The sequence below is a fragment of the Homalodisca vitripennis genome, chromosome 7 (genome assembly GCF_021130785.1).
Source record: "Homalodisca vitripennis isolate AUS2020 chromosome 7, UT_GWSS_2.1, whole genome shotgun sequence".
In the NCBI taxonomy this organism is placed as follows: domain Eukaryota; kingdom Metazoa; phylum Arthropoda; class Insecta; order Hemiptera; family Cicadellidae; genus Homalodisca; species Homalodisca vitripennis.
The window spans coordinates 109,836,952-109,855,155 of record NC_060213.1 but is presented as its reverse complement, the minus strand read 5'-3'; the positions used below and the strand labels follow the sequence as shown (position 1 = coordinate 109,855,155).

General features: G+C 31.4%; 1 protein-coding gene across 1 annotated transcript in view; it reads right to left on the bottom strand.

Moving 5' to 3' along the window:
* The window catches only part of LOC124366199 (diuretic hormone receptor-like), a 77,864-nt gene that overhangs the window by 11,606 nt on the left and 48,054 nt on the right, over window positions 1-18,204 (bottom strand). The window contains exons 3-10 of the mRNA XM_046822565.1: window positions 17,752-17,914; window positions 16,137-16,329; window positions 14,609-14,702; window positions 11,709-11,802; window positions 8,027-8,107; window positions 4,156-4,226; window positions 2,973-3,092; window positions 294-473 (exon numbers count right to left, since the gene is read on the bottom strand). Of these exons, the coding sequence (XP_046678521.1) occupies window positions 294-473; window positions 2,973-3,092; window positions 4,156-4,226; window positions 8,027-8,107; window positions 11,709-11,802; window positions 14,609-14,702; window positions 16,137-16,329; window positions 17,752-17,914 (996 nt within the window). The remainder of the gene's footprint in view (window positions 1-293; window positions 474-2,972; window positions 3,093-4,155; window positions 4,227-8,026; window positions 8,108-11,708; window positions 11,803-14,608; window positions 14,703-16,136; window positions 16,330-17,751; window positions 17,915-18,204) is intronic.

Below are 18,204 nucleotides of genomic sequence, written 5' to 3'. Positions count from 1 at the left end.
CGAAGGAGGTTAAAATTTGTGTTATTTTAACTATTTTATATTATCCCGTTGGTTATCGTACAAAAAAACTCAAAATTATACTTATGTTAGATTAATTTAAAAACTTACGAGTACTAAAACATACTTACGCATCTATGAGTAAGTGGGGACTTATGGGTAATTTTATTACGATCCTAAGATATACTTTGAATCATCAAAAATGTCATGTAATATTCGAAGAGAGTACACAAACGCCGTATTATTACAATTAAATAAGCAATACAAAATAATTAACGAGAGAATGTACACTATACCTGTAAAGAAAGCAGAAGAGCCCTGGAGTATGTGTATAGAGCCACCCCTTCTGAAGGCCAAGCAATAAACAGGATATATGTCACCCCTAGGAGAGGAATGAGCACCACGAGAGCCTTGGCTGCCTTGCGGTACTGCTGTGTTTCCAGTGTATTCGCTGAGCGTAGCTTTGTTATTAGCACCTGTACAATCATTATTTCTACTGTCAAATGTATTGTTGTTTTTTTTAAAAAAAGAGGGAATTTATACTCCAACAATGAACTATAAATATAAACAAATAGAGTTAGAATTTTTAATATAACAAACGAGTTAAGTTAAATTTTTTAACTACAATTTCAAAAATCATTATTAAGTGCTCATTATCAAATAGTACTGATTTTAATCAACAAAAGATTTTTAAAAAGTAGTATATTATTAAGTACTGTGTAGACAAAACACATACGGATGTAAATATTTAGTAATAAAAAAGGTATTTTAAATTTTATTTATAAGTTATGGCAAAAAATATCTACAAGCACCACTTTTGGATGTTTAAATAAAATTATTTCTTGCTACACTGCTACCAAAATATATAAATAATTAACTAAAATGATATCTTGAGGGTTGGGCCTGGTGGTTCCAATGTTCTTTGGAAATTTGCCTATGACTTTATTCAATTAATGAAATTTCCTTTCAAGTTAACGTGGATTCACACACCACGGCGTCAGCAACTTGGCTGGACATTGCAGCTGCAGTCATAAAAAGGAAGAACGAATCAAGGTTATCCTTAAAAATTTATAGTTCTAATACTCAAAAACTGGATGATGAATTCAAATTTGGACTCAAATTATTTGGTACTTCGTCTTAATAGGGAAGTTAGTTATCTATAAAAACACTTACTTTATTGCATTAAAAATATCTCTCGCATGTAAGTTCTAATTTATAAAACTAAAATTTAAATTTTCTTTGGGCAAAGCAAGCGAGGTTGGTAATAGGTGAGTTGTGGAATTGCTACAAAGTTCAAGAGAGAAAAATTACTAGGCATACCAATTAGGTTATTATTCCGCCAAGAATTAATTTCCAAGAACATTGGAGGAAAATAATTCTAACTAGTCATGAGTAGCAAGGTTTAAAAAAATTTACATTACAAATAATTGAAATAGATAGCGGTACAATTATTATTTACCTTATTTATTAAATACCCCTCATGTTCTAGTAGGTTATTATCTTTTTTAGCTTAATAACCGACCCTATATCTATTTATAATCATTGGTACGTTGTACATAGGATGAGAGGTGTTGGAAAATAAGGCTTCAGAGTTATTACTTTTTATGGTTTAAGTCATAAAATAAGCTATAAACATCAAAACAAGAAATATGAGTTTACTCTTTGTAACAACATCAATTCGTCACCTTCTGAGAGATTTGGTTACTGACGAGTTAATCAGAAACTCATGTTGAATATTAACTAATGTGTCCTCCTGTAATGAGGTAATTATCCCTAAGTAAATTTGTGTTACCACACTTATAACACTTATAATATTTTTGTAACTAAAACATAAAATAACTGATAATGTTAAAAGTACCATCAGTGATATGAAAAGCATATATTCTTCAAACATATTTACGACCTCTTGTATCGTTGTAAAGTATCTATTCCTATTGTCCAACAATAATTTTATATAACCCTTTTGTTTAAAATTCTAAAGTTTCATATTTTGCAACCAAAGCTGAAAGCTTCAACTTTTTTATATTTAAAAACTTAAATTTTATTTATTGGTCCTGTCAAACTACGCAATATGGTCCATTCATTTATATAAGAAGTTCCCAAAGTCTTATTTTGTTCTATTTTTATGAATAAAAGTAATCATAATGATCTGAAGCGTTAGTTATTATAACCGATAACAATTATTACAAATATCCTATAATTTTACGGGTCTTTACGTCAAGTACAGGTTCACATTATATTATATGTATTTTAACCTATTGTAACGTACTCTGATGGGCTTTACTTTAATTCACTTCATTAGCCCATTAACTATACAGTAGCAATTATAAATTCTTATGTTTCACTGAAACCATTGCATAGTATATAACAATAAATTGTATAGAGAAAACCGTCTTCAACATCACTACAATCCTAAAGCAAACGTGTTTGAAATGTAAATAAATAATGTCTCCAACAGCGTAAAAGGATGTCTTATTTTACCAGGTGAAATTAGTGCTAAGGAACACTCTGGCACTTAACATAAGTGTTTCGTACAACTACGTTCTTTGATATGCAATCCAAGTTTCCCTCCAACTTAATTACTTTTAGTGCTTATTTTCTGCCTTTCGTATTTTGATATCTTAATACATTATTAGCTCTTAACCTTCTTAAGGGTTATTTTTTTGACGAATTAATCAAAAAAGTATATTTAGTATCACTTAAAATGTTCTCCTATTATTAGAATATTCAGTAACGAAAGTTAACATTATGGGAATTTATTTTAGTAAGTGTTGTTATCATTCTGAGTATTCAGGGCCTCCAATTTGTTTTATCTTACCTCTTGAAAACAAAATTATCCATATTTATTTTTAAAATAATGACAAAAAAGCTTTTTGATTGTACTGATATAATTTTTATAAATTATACAAATAGTGCAACTTGATAAAAATCTAAAACAGTGTTATTATTTAGATAAATATCGAAACTATACTGACCCACATGATCAACGCCAGGAAGATGAGGTTGATGGCCAGAACAGTCAAGGCAGGTCCTTGGTATATCCAGTCTATGATATGCTGAGACATCCAGTGGCAATGGCGGCTGTCCGAGTGCATCTGCAAGAGGACACAAGAGTTCCTTATACTGTTTTACAATTCGTCTCTATTTTATAATGTTTATGCTTAATTATATAACTTTTAAAAACTGACAATAAATATTCTATGTCAGCATACAATCCAAAATAATCCTGCTTCACGCTTAGATTTGTCATAGCTTCAAAAAGAAAACAAAATAAAAAAGCTAAATTGTACTTATACTTTAAGTTCTAAATTAGTAAAGACGAACTTAGAGTGGCTACAAATATTTGGGATTTTCATTGCCCTTATGGTGTTATAACAAAAATATCCGCCAGTTCAGGCTCTTGAATACAACGATTCAAATGTTTGTATATTCTTACTCATTTGAAATTAAATAAATATATCTTTATTGGCACTGCATGCATCATATAAAATGGTAAGAATATACTCTACCATGCTACACAGTTTTTATGGCCGGCAGTCAAACAAAATATACTATCAAAAATACATTATTTGCCTTCCCTTTTTTATTGTACTTATAGTGGAAGTATGGTGAAAGAGTAGATCTAATTCAATAACGTTTAATTTAGCTCCAATTGACCTTTCACTTAGTCCGGCATCTTGAACCTGAAATCCGGAAATCTATAGTCTGTTTATCAAGAGATTCAGTAACATAAAGGTTCAACAAAAACTCGTTTCATCTTTTTGTTATCAGAGACGACGGAAGGGCTCTGTCAGCTTTACACGGCAGTTTACACGTAACAAAGCTATGGTGGGAACAGCTGATTCAATGCAAATTTTGTTTGTGAAATAAATGGAAGGTGAAATAGAGCTGGTGAGTCATACCAAGTTGTTGTGGTGGTGATTAGTGGTGGTATGGAGCAGCAATAGTGGTGAATGTGGTACAAATGTATCTTTGTTACCTTAGTTACTTTTAATTATTATGAACTATTTAATTAATTGTAATGGTTCGTATTGAAATTTTGTCTAATTTTATCTCAACATTTAGGTTCGTATTTTTGTTTCAACTAACGGAATTTTATATCGCATTAAATAAAATTGTTCTTATTCTATTAAAAATTTATCAGTTATAACTAAAGACCTGGGCAGTTTGTTGGTACAGGTGAATGGATTTGGCAACGGCCCACACCAGTATGAAGACTAGAGGAGAACCTGAAACGTACAATTATATTTCAAATCAATAAAGTTTTATAGGTAGTCTAATAGTTGTATACAGAGAGCGAATGTGCGTTGTATCAGTACACTACACACTATTTTAACATACTTTGTCTAAAATAGAAATCTATTGTAAGACGTAATAGCTTTGGTGGAGGTCAAAGTAAGAGGTTCTAAGAAAAGTTTAAAATATAAAATGATAATTTCCTAATGTAAATTGCTATTCTAATTTCCGAGGACGACAAAATGCAGTGTATAGAAAGGAGTAAAGTTATAAATTATTACTTCACTTTTTACTTAAATTTATACAGTTATAATATGAAATTGTGGAACGGATGGTTTTATGTGTATAAGGCTATCAAATATATGATCAGAAATATATAATACATTCATATTTTAACTCTTTTGGTGCCTTTATATTTCAACCCCAGAAACTAAAGAAACTAACCATAATTTAATTATTGGAGTTATGTTTCTACCAACTTTAAGAAATGAATTTAGTGCTTATCTAACGCTAATAGGCTCTTGGCTGCTGGATTATGTAGACAACTTAGATAGTAAAAGTATAGTTCCATACTTTCAACTAGTAAATACGAACCTTAAAAATACTTAAATTATTTATTTAAAAAATTTCGGTCGTTTTTAGAACACTGTCGTAAACCAGAAATGTATACCCTTGCCCATCAAAATTTATTGGGTATTCAGACGTTTAAATACATAAATAATTTTTAAGAAGGGGGTACTCCACAATGCAATGTCTAATTTAATCAATGGAAATGGATGTACACCCCAGTTTATAGTTGTATATTTTACAATAAAGAATACAAATTGCCGAACGAATTACTGTATGAAAGTGAAAGGAAGAGTTAAAATTCACAACCTTGTAGAATTCCGTGATAATAACTGTATTATACAGGGTGATTCATGAAGTTCTCCCCCCACTTCTACAGCACATTGTACTAGTAAAAATAATGAAAAAATGTTATATAAACATAGGTCCGAAAACGCTTTGTTAGCGAGTTACAGCTAGCGAAAGATTTCGCCTGAATTCCTGGGTAAAGAGTAAAATAAAGCCATACTGAACTTTTGGAAAGGTTAATTAAGTAAGAAATGTCGTGGATTCCTATGTATTTTTACCTGATAAAGCTAATAAAATAGGTTTCAGAACTGTACCTGTAGTAGTTTTTGAGGGATTCAGGGTTAAATGCAAAAAATTGGGGCACGAAACAATGTTTTTTTTAAGTTTGATGTACAATAACTTTGTTAAATTGGTAATAAATACATAAAATCAACAAACATTAATTGTAGAGAATTTAATTCTGAGAAAATTGATATAATCAAAGTCTAAAATAAAACAGAAATAAGTACCAAAAAATCGATTTTATTCAGTATAATACATTACTAGCTGTAAAGAAATACCGTACGGTATTTAGTTAAAATAAAACAAAACCAAAATGTTTGTTCCTTAATGATGAGATAAATTGAGAAAAAAAGATTAACTGTTAAATAAATTTGTTTGTAAATAAAAATATCATGTTTTATTATGTTGTATTTTTTTTAATAAAAATTTATATCAAATGTTCGAAAATAAATGAAGCAAACATTTTTCCCATTATTGTTTACTAATCATCGAAATGCAGTTTTTTGTTTTTTATTAATTTCTAAGTTGGTAACGCACGAATAACAGCTGATCAACAATGGTATTCTGTACTGTTACGTTTAGAACTGTGTATTAGTGGTGTTTTGCAAGCTACAGCAGGAGATCGGGTTCTGTGAATCGTGTTATTAAATGCAATTTTTCTGTGAGTTATAATTCGATTGTTTATTCAGCGAAAAAATGCCTTACTTATTTACATCCGAGGAATACGCTGATATGGTTTTTATTTTGGGTTACTGTAATGGTAATGCTAAAGCTGCTGTAGAAGAATATGAACTACGTTACCCTAATAGGAGGATTCCAGATACCAAAACAATTTCAGGAACTTTACGTACTCTTCGGGAAACAGGATCACTATCAAGTACTAGAACCAAATTATGAACGAGCTGTCCAACTTGATGATGATATTGTTATTATGCTGTTCATCGCAGTCCAGGTGGTAAGTACACGACGTATTTCTAGGCGGATAGGAGTTTCGCAGTCAACGGTGTGGAGGTCACTTAATCGAAAACAAATTTTATCCGTTTCATAAACAAAAGGTTCAACATCTACAGCTAGGGGATGGTCCGCTTCGCTTGGAGTTTTGCAACTTTTTGAATATTAAATAATCAACTCTACAAGCGTATTTTGTTTACAGATGAGGCACAATTCACTTGGGATGGTGTCAATAACTTGCACAATGAACACTCATGGGCAGAAGAAAATCCACATGAGGTAGTGGAACAGAACTTTCAACACCGATTTAGCGTCAATGTCTGGTGTGGCCTTTTTGCACAATCGGCTGATTGGACCTTTCATATTACCTGGACGCCTAAATGCTGAGTTATATTTGCATTTCCTTCAAGAAGAGTTTGCCGCAGCTGTTAGAGAATGTTCCTTTACATCTCTCAGACAAAATTTGTACTTCCAGCATGACGGAGCACCTCCCCCACTTTTCACGTGCCGTTTCTGCTTACTTAAATCATAAATGTCCTGGACACTGGATTGGTCGTGGAGGGCCTCACCTTGGCCACCAAGATCACCAGATCTATCTCCATTGGATTATTGCATCTGGGGATGGATGAAAGACATTGTATACAAGACAAAAGTGAATTCTCGTGATGAATTAATTGCCCGTATTATGGATTCGGCTGTGCAGATACAGGGAAGTCCTGAAAAATTAAGAAAAACGCAACAAAAGCAATACACAAAAACGTGCTGCAAAATGTATTGATAATGGTGGCCTCATTTTCGAACATCTATTATAAAAAGGTGTGTACGGTTGGCCCAACCTGATTAATTTTGCTTAAAACTAGTAATGTATTATACTGAATAAAATCGATTTTTTGGTACTTATTTCTGTTTTAGTTTAGACTTTGATTATATCAATTTTCTCAGAATTAAATTCTCTAAAATTAATGTTTGTTGATTTTATGTATTTATTACCAATTTAACAAAGTTATTGTACTCGTATCAAACTTAAAAAAAAACATTGTTTCGTGCCCCCAATGTTTGCATTTAACCCTGAATCCCTCAAAAACTACTACAGGTACAGTTCTGAAACCTATTTTATTAGCTTTATCAGGTAAAAATACATAAGAATCCACGATATTTCTTACTTAATTAACCTTTCCAAAAGTTCAGTATGGCTTTATTTTACTCTTTACCCAGGAATTCAGGCGAAATCTTTCGCTAGCTGTAACTCGCTAACAAAGCGTTTTCGGACCTATGTTTATATAACATTTTTTCATTATTTTTACTAGTAAAATGTGCTGTAGAAGTGGGGGGAGAACTTCATGAATCACCCTGTAGAGTCAAACATGGAACTTTGAAGTTTGATATCTAGTTGAGGATAAATAAAAATTACTATTTCTTATAATGAGATATTGATAACGGGGTTTTGTCAACACTTTTCTGCCTGTTACGAATAAGGATAAAAATAGTTTCAACGTATCAATTTAAGAATATTACATATACTGAAATATGAATTAAAAAATTTAGGAAAACTGTCAAAGACTACCTCCTCTTGTTGCTGCTAAAATATTTGATTATACTTCATCCACCTATCCTATAAAAGTGTACCCTTGAAACCTTTTCCTTCAAAATATTGACAACTAAACATGTGATCACCTTACTTGTAAATAATAAACAACTAACTTACCCCAGCCGATGAATATATAGGCCCGTAGCTTAATGTGTTTTCTATTAAAGGTTTCCACAACTAGTATGTAGAGATACAGTCCTGCAACACCACATGGGATATTACATTTATCAAATATATTTTCATATTATTCATATGATAAATAGATTATTAGTTTGAATATGACAAGTGTTAAAATTATACGAGTATAATGTTTTCAGCACACATTACGTAACTCACAAAAATAAATAGACTCTTTTTTAACACAAAAAATATAAATTATTAATGCTTGGTATTTATAACTGTGCGAAATTCAATCGACCAAACAGTACGCCTTACGCTTAACAACATGCTCTAAAACTCATTTTTGTACAATTCCATTTATATTAAAGCTATATGGAGTTATATAAAATTAATATATTTTGCTGTATTGCAAAAAATACATTAATTAACATTTAAAGTAAAAATTAACCGTTGGCTTATGTTAAAATATAAAATAATCACGTTAAATTGCATAAATAATAATAACTTATAAAGGCGATTTAAACATATTTCACTAATTTTAATCCATTCACCAAACAATATCACTAAAGTTACTTTTATCGGATATAATATCACTAGAAGCGAAAGTGGTTCTTTTCTTTACGCAGTCGTGCTTTCTAAAGGAGGTGAAACGAGTTCAAAATTACAGATAAACGGCGATAGACACTTTGGTTCCAGGGACGAACAAATGTAACTAATGAGCTTTAGTGAAACCTGTCACTGGAGAGACTGGAAAGTTTTCATCCCTCTGTCTTCCTGTCTATATATCCATCTATCCATACGATATCTCGAAAACAACATTACCAATAGACTTCAAATTTTATATGAAGCTTTATGCCTGTATAGTTACTACTTCATTACTGCTATGAAACCCAATTTAACGTACTAAGACGTATCATGTGGCAAGATATCCCGAGAAATATTTCATAGCAAACTTACAATTTTCTATGAATTTTTTTTTACGAACAAAAGAATATGTTCTCTAGTGGTGTATGTCTAGCCATGAAAGTTGGCTGAGGTATGTACATTTCTTATCCGGATGGTTGACTGGCTGTTTATATTCACGGAAGAGAAGAATGAGCTAGTCTTGTAATTTTGCATTAAACCTCAGTGAAGCACATGGTGTGGCGTACCCCTAAATTGTGAGACATATGGGAAAAAATTAGATCTTTTAAGTTGTAATCAGCATTTACTATATATCTCGGTAGGAGTACACGTATCGTGTAGCTGGATTCGCTGAGTTTTAATTTCAAATAATGTATATATATATATATATATATATATATATATTATATATATATATATATATATTATATACATTATTTGAAATTAAAATATATATATGTGTGTGTGTGTGTGTGTGTGTGTGTGTGTGTGTGTGTGTGTGTGTGTGTGTGAACTAAGAACATAAGGAAACACATAAAATCACCAAAAACATAAATATAAACAAATAAATAAATTAATAAGCATAATATTTTTGAAATGATAAACATATGTTCAAACTGTGGGTGTAAAGATGTGATGTGTGTTCAGATGATTTAAATTTACTATCGAAGATTCAAACCATAGGGATATTTAGATTTTGTGACAATTTGACATGATTGCTCTAAATTTCTTAATGTTGATGTATTTGAATTATTCTTTATTGATGGTGTTGGTTTTACTGTACATAAATTTTCAAGTGATTCTTTGGGTATTTTACTATGAATGGTTTTGTTTAATCATTATTATGCTTAAAATCATAACGGTGACTTGTCATTCTTATTCTTAAATTATTTGTTGTAGAGCCAATGTAGTCTTTAGGGCATATTTTACATTGAACTTGATACACTACGTTTTTTGTACCACATGTCAAATTGCCAGTAATTTTGTAGCCTATACTTTTTTAGTTGAACTACTTTCGAGTTTTGATGACTCTTCTTTTTGATTACACACCATGCATCTTGATTTATTACATGGATGTTCCCCTTTAAATTTAGATTCCACATCAGAGTCAGCTGGTAATTTTGGTTTTGATTTAATGCCTTTTAATATAGGAGGTCTTTTAAAAACAATACGTGGAATACTTTTCAGAAATGATACTGTCAGTGGAGAATTTTGAAGAATATTGTAAGCTACTTTAAAATGTTATTGATGCATAGAACGACAGACAATCATACAGGAAAGAACTCTGTAAATCCCTCGGCAAACAAAAGAGAAATTGTGTCAGCCTACTGGGTGATAGACTTCAACAACATATTGCTTCTTCGACAAGTATACATGATTTATTCACATTGTTGTTCAATGGTGTTTCATACCTAGTGTTTAAATAATATAATTAGCCTTCACACCAAACCACCAAAAGTTGTCTGTGACGAGACAGTTAGCTTACATGTTTAAGATGGCTTAATTTAAAGTCTCTGATCAGTATAGCTTTTCGTGTACGAATTTATGTATGAAGCTGTTTTCCCGTGAGTAATGTAAGCAAATTCGCTAAGTGCATCATAATCGGGACTTTGTATGACTCATAAAAAATTAAGTTTCATGTACAATTTGAAGTATATATGTCATTTCGTTAACGAGATATCGTGCGAACAGATACAAATAAATCCCTAGAGTGATATAGGCTTTGCTAATGCTCAGCTAAGAATTCAACCCAGTCATAGTATCAAGGTTTACGTACCATAAAATCTGCTACGAGGGTTTCTTTGTAGTCCAAGTGCCATTTACCATGGTATAAAAGCACTTTATTTTAATAAATAGAAAAATTTCTTATAAAACAAACCTACATTCTTGAACAAGACTTTTTTTTTGTAATGGATGAGGAATACCTCATAAGAAAGCAACTAATTGTCGGCTGCGCTAATTAGTTATGCCTAAATAGATGCATTTCGAAAGGGTAATAGATTTAAAACACGTTTTTTCTCATACCATGTATTCAAGTTGTACATATTTAAAAGCAATTGTAAGACACTAAAACAAATCATAATCGTGTCAGTTAACCATATATGTAGCCTGAGAATGGCGGCTCAGTCTCATTTTCTGGTTATCAGATAGTGATTTAACTAGTGGTTATGTGTCAAGTGTATCCAGGAGCGAGTGTTTTAGGGTGTAAAAGTGTTTACTCCTGAGAAGAGTGTAAATTTTAATAATTAAAACGTAGTAATGTATATTTTGTAACATAGTAATTAGAACATTTTCGATATCCTGTTATCTTAAAAATCACCTATTGTTAATGAAAAATATTAAAATTCAAATGTGTTGTAAGAAATCTATTTTCGTTTAGTATTTTAAATCCATTCTATATCCCATTTCGACTTCCGCCAAAACTATTGCGTTCGACAATCAGCTGATTTATTATGAGAAATTGCTCAATCCAATACAAAAATACCAGGTCTTGAGCTCTTTCAATTCAAATTGGCTATTAGCTCCTACCTGTTGTTCTGAAATAATAAACAGTATTGAGGTTATCGCACTGAAACTTTAGCAGTTTTGTGCAAGTTAACTTTCAGATCTCTATTATGTGTATAAAGAAAAGCAATTAGTCGATGGGCCATCTCAAATATAAAAAAACTGAAGTTGTATTTGCAATATGATAAAAAGTCTATTTTTTCAGTAATAATATATTAATAACTAAAATTATTCAAAGAAATTGTATCCATTTTACAGCTGGTCTACATACCTTCAACAAACATCCAGAAGAAGTTAGTGAGGTGAAAGTAATGCAAAAGAACTACAAGTACGGCACAGAAGAGACTGTTGGACTGTCCTGAAACCTAGAACGTATAACATGCTGTAATTAAAATAGGTAATTAATGAAATAAACATATTTTTAGGTGCATAGTAAAAAGTACCTTAACATACATAGAAAACGCATGAATCAAAATTTAAAAATAGTTTTGGAATTATTTTACTTCGACCAATCAAAAATTATAAGTGTACAATATGACAAGAATAAACAGGTAATTTCAGTCGTTAAACGTAACAATCAGCTTATTATCAACATTAGGAATTGTATATTTACAACATTATTAACATGATTAGAGCATTTTAAGTTGGGATTGGTGCTCATTAAAACTGATTATATTCGATTATTATTTTTCGTAGCGAAACTCACTTGGTACATAACTATTCATCTCAAACTAAATAAAATCGTGAAGAATCATTTATGGACACTCTGTAATAAAAAAAATGGTAATCTTCTAATAATAGTTATTTATTAATAAATACATATGCAGTATAATTGAATTACACAATACATATTTGAAATGTTAGTATAACATAGCTTGAAATTTTAACATTTACTGTAAATTTATTTACGAATACCAACTCGCAAGACTGTTTAAAATAAATACATTATTGTGTGGTAATAAAATATTTGAATGGAATGATTAAAATTCAAACCCAAGGTGATAAGCTTTCATCGTGGCAGAATGTAAAGGGAGGAATGCGTTTTAGAGAGAGGTTGGTCGATAAAATATTTCTGAAAGGCATTGGAAGAGACAAAGGTTTCTTACAACAGACAGTAGAAGTATTATCTTGAATTCTTAGAGTAGCGAATTAAAGTGACATTCCTCATGTCTTTTAATCTGGGATGGAAAATTCTAGTGCATTAATTCTATGACTGCAAGAAATTTAAAAAAAAATTTAAACATTAGTAAGAGTTTAAAAGTTATTAATAAGAGTTATTGCGGTCCAAAAGGACCTTCTAGAACTTATGTATTAGTCATCTATTTGTACGCTTGTTTGTGTAAAAAATAAAGATGAGAGTCTAAAGACTTCAAAATCTGAAACAAGTTTATCTTGTTGCAAAAAGAACTCTATTCATTTACTAGGGGTCAAAAGGTCAAAGGACATTCAGTCCACCTGTCGACATTCTGTGCGATAGCTGGTTCGTTTGTTCATACGTTCTGTAAGGTTTAGTGGTACTCCTTTGTATCGGTTTATTTAACGTAGGTATTAAAAAATAGATTCTTATTTTTATAAATAATAATAAATCAGAAATATGTGTTTAGTCCAGCCTTTCTGAGGGATAAGATAAACTAGACACCCTTGATATGTGTAGCTCTATACAATATTCCAACAATATAGGATCACGAAAATTTATGTTTATGATCTATTAATAATCTTAAAATGTAAACCAGCAGTAAATATATTTCACTTTAAACACTAATAAGGAAGCCTTCCTGGAAATTTTAAACTTTCAGATCTGAGTTTCAAGATGGAAGAAAATGATTGTGATACTTCGTTGGTGTTAACATTTCTAATATATAAAACTCGATATTGTGCTTGGGGGGAATTAGGAGGGGGAATGACTGGTATCTGATACCCATACGTATTTATACATAAAATTTGCATACAGCCTGTAAAAATCTATATTGAATTACATTTGATAGTGATATGGTTAATTTATAAACTTGGATTAAATTTAGAAACATATTATCTCAAGTTATTCAAATATAAAGTTATACAAGCAATGCCATTATCGAAACAAAATGGTCCTATGACTAAACCGATTATCTATAACATAATTTATACATTTACAAGTATGTGCTAATTCTATTTCACGTTGTACAAATATTATCATATTCTGTGCTAAAGTGTAGTATTTATTCTTTAGGTCAGTAAATGTAAAGGTCTGGAACTATTTGTCTTAATCTTTCAATGGGTAAGGCATAGAAAGTTTAGTTAAAATAGGTCATTTAGGCAGGAATTTCATTCAAAATTAGTTAGTTAATTTCTTGAAGTCGGGGATCTTTTCAATTGAAATGGTAATTCTAGATCATATTTAATACTGTTTGTACAGAAAGAACTTTGTATAACAGGCCGATCAAATTTGAGAATGACAAACACTGGATAATAAACATTTAATCAATTCAAAATATATAGTTTTTTTATATGTTCTACTTTCGTTCATATATTTCTAATGATGAGAATAAATCGAAAGTGGGTGAGTTGTAGCTGAATACATCGAAAGAAATAGAATTCCGTGAAAGAAGCCTTTGTGCTAGTTATTTAAGAAATTAAATTTAAAAGAATATTTGATTCTTTAGAAATTCAAAAGATCTCACGAGAGCATATTGAAGGACATTTGATATACAAAAAATTCCAAGACTAATTACTTGTTGCAAAATTGAATACAGGAATTATTAAATATTTCTAGAGTTCTCCAATATTCACCAAGTTTTTTGAAAGGTAATGTTCAACGTACGTTACATTAGTTTGCTCACAAGTAATATATATATATAAATATTTAACGAATGGTTTAAGCTGATATTGTAATAATACATTACAAAAGAAATAAACTAAGTTAGACGCTCCGAATGTGATGATATCAGTCCCTATCATGTAAGTAATACTTCAATTACCTAACAGTTACGTGTTTCTTTGAAAAAACTACACAAAATAGCCAAGAAACTCATTGACGTGGCTAGTAAAAGGTTATCCAAGCTGACATGGTACCAAATTTTCTAAGACTAATAAATAGTTTGACTCAAATTTTATCGAGCGAATTCGTTTGCTATTGAGTTCTATTGTTCAAACCTTTGTTATAGTCTTTATTTTCTATTGATTTCCACTGACCTGGAGCTGAAGAGTCAGGATCCACATAAAGTCTGCCAGGATGTAGGAGCACATCAGGTTCGTGTGGATGGTGTTCCTGAGACATCTCAAGTCTCTATGGACAAAGCAACGAGTTTATAATTCACATGACCAAATATTTTATAATATTATGCTTTCCGTTTTAACTAGCATAAAGTAATATTGGTTGTATTTCCAATTTCACTACTAGTGGGTAACCTATTATTATTATAAAATTTGTACAAATGTAATTTCTCTCTTAAACTTTATTAATATAAACAAAGAATTGGTCTGTTATTTTTGGAACGTAAATATTAGTTATATAAGAACTTTCACTTTTGGTACTATCAGGGTTTCATATTTAAAATTCTACACATTCTAATAACGAATTTTAGACTACCTTACATTACAAAGGTTTTATGACATTAACTGGCATTAAGTATAGACTAGTCTGCGATCCGAATTTATAGTAAATATTTGATTATGACATACTTTAATGAGAAAAATAGTGCCCTCCGCAAATTCATCGGAAATTATCCCTCACCTCCAGTATATGACAATATTATAATCCTAATCCGTAAGCAGCCTGTCTCTATTTCAGTTATTGATACGGATATATTATACTAGGGAACATTATAAACGTCTTTATTAGAACATGTGAGACTTACAAAAGGCGTAACAACTTTTCGAGGATTGGAATCTATCCTCTTTGTCAGGTGGGGGAGATTGCTAAAAATTGCTGGTCTGAAAATCTCTTCGTCAGATGGGAAAAAAATTGCTCAACATTGCTGGTCTGTATATTTAATGAAACGAGATTAAGTAAACATATTAAACAGCGAGAAGAAATTTTTTTAAGAAAACTTACTGAGGTTTCATACAAAAATCTAGCAGACCAACCGCAAAGTCAACCTTCTGTTGAGGTTAAATCGTTTGGGTTCCAATTAAAAAAAAGAACTAACTAGGAAATCAAAAAGATTATACCATTTGAAGAAACATAAACTGACAAAATTCGTACACACACCATGACACTAAGGTCTAGGACCAAAACATAAGGCCGGAAGCGACTTGCCTTTACCTCTTCTTCCTCCTGACCATCGCCTTCCTCTCCCATTATTTCAGATGACACGACGCGATGCGAAAGAAAGAGGCGACATCGATTTTGATGTTAGTATCCCACTTTCATCTGTGCTGGTTTATGTGTGATTATGTTTCTTCTGCTCGTGACTTGAGCTTGGGTACCAACCCCTGGACTAAACTCTAAGCAGCTTTTTTGAGTGTATTAGAACCATTTCTATCCCTTAATTCTGTTTTTTAATTTGGAATGAAATAATAAATCCCCCACCTGACGCAGAGGATAGATTGCAGTCCTCGAAACGTTGTATTATACATTTCCTAACCATAACGATGGCAACAGTCCGAAATCCTGTTATCCTGTCAAACCTTCCACCGTCAACAACAAACTTTAAACAAATAATATGAAAATTAATCTAAAAGTCCGTATTTTCATTGAAGAAAATAGTGTTTTACTAACTTAAAGTACAAGAAGAGCATCACGGCTACAGACAGCGCCACTAGTGAGAGAGTGTAACCCATGAAGTAAATGGCGGTCGTCACCTCCACCCCAGGCACAAACTCTCCTTCCTCTCCCAGCAAGTTGTGACATGCCGTATAGTTGGTGACGTTGTCCCACATGTAGTCCGCATGGCACCATCTGGTGGCGTTCTCTGCAAATTAATACAATTGCCTGAAATAGTTGTCACTGTACTCTTATTTTGCCAAAAATATAGGTCCATTAAACTAAATTTAACGTTAACAATCCTTTCAGTGAAATCTGAGGGAATTGATACGATAACCGATCATCATGTACATATACATCATAAGCGATCATCATAACGCTTCCTCTTTGTCGATGATAAATGTGATTCAGATCGTAATGTATATTATCACTTAATCATCCCACGTTTAAAAATGACATGTATTGACAGGCATTATCGCGTTGACTGCGGTGGATGCATTACTACAATCCAGGCTGTCCTCAAGTCGGTACATGTCTCGTGTTGCAGTTTGTACAGATATTATCTGCATAGAAATTGGATTCATATATTTAGTTAATATTTATTTAGTTAATAACTTGTACTCAATATGAACTTAATCGCACAACTTGATACACAATATTCAATTAGCTAACGTGTTATACCATGATTTTCAATTACTATTAAAAACTTCTTAACTCAAGAGAGTTTATACTACATATCCAAGTTTGTAAATTAATATAGACGTGCCTTATAATAGAAGTTTAACATCGCTTGGTGACTAACGTACTATTCTCTTTATAACGTGTCATTTTTCTAATTTTGTTCGGGAGTAGGTTCTATCATTATCCATTTTATGAGGATTTTTAATATTCTATTGCAGCATCTTTTGCTTAACGTTCATTTAATGCACGTACCGTAAGAAAACCATGCATTAGGAATATGTTATGTTGGTTATTACTAGATTTAATTTAGTGCTGTAAATTATAATAAACATTTTAAATAATTCTTTGAAATATATTATTATGGCTCTAGGCATTTATCGTGGTATTATCGGAAACTTGATACCCAATGCATTTCTTTTAAAAATTGAAATTCTGGTTCAAAATAACAGTTGAGAGTTGGAAACGTTAAAACACTCATAACACTGGTATCATATGCAAAAAATTAAAGTAGGTTTTCCTACTTTTTATTTTTTAACATAATATGGTTTTACTTGATACAAAATGTATTACTTTAAAATTATTTTTATTAAAATGAAATTTCCATAGTCCGTAGCATATTGTGTAGTAAAAATATCTGAATATGATGAAAAGCCTTACAGACGTATAAGATGTTAATTAAGTGGTTGAAATATATTAGTTTTCGTGCATCTATAAATATTTAGTTTAGCATTATTAGGGGAAATCTAAATTAATAACGAAACAATGGAATTTATACAATCGCAACTGCGAGTACTTGTTAAAATGGAGAAAAAATACTAAAATATGTCACAAGCAATGTGGCAAATTAATACAATAGTTTTGAGCCATGTAGTCGTCACGTAAAATTGTTTATGTTATGTGTTTAAAATATGAAAGCGAGCGACGGACTATGAAGTAGTTGGTAACGCACTGGAAGTGTCATATTTTATCCCATTGAGCTCGGCAAAGCAAGGAAGTCGGGCTAATGTGGCTGGAGGCGTGGGTGGCCAACAAAGTAGTCCATCCCACATTCTAGGACATAACGCCTCCAGTGTTGTGGACTCCAGATGGGACAGGAAAAGACATTCCAGCTCCTGTAACATAATTAGACATTTTACATTATTTATGTTATCCTCAGTCCTTTACAATAGCTACAAGTACAGTAATAATGAATATCAATATCAGTGTTTTCAGACGACAAATTTCTACTTGTATGAAGTTTAATTTACTCAAAACAATCGCATGAGATATATTTTCAGTGCACAAGAGATTACTTCCCCACTGAGCTGACTTATTGGCACAGTACGTGACGTGAATGCATTTACTATTCACCTAATTCCGAACGGTTTTACATATTTTCAGATATATAACTTTGATTTATCTC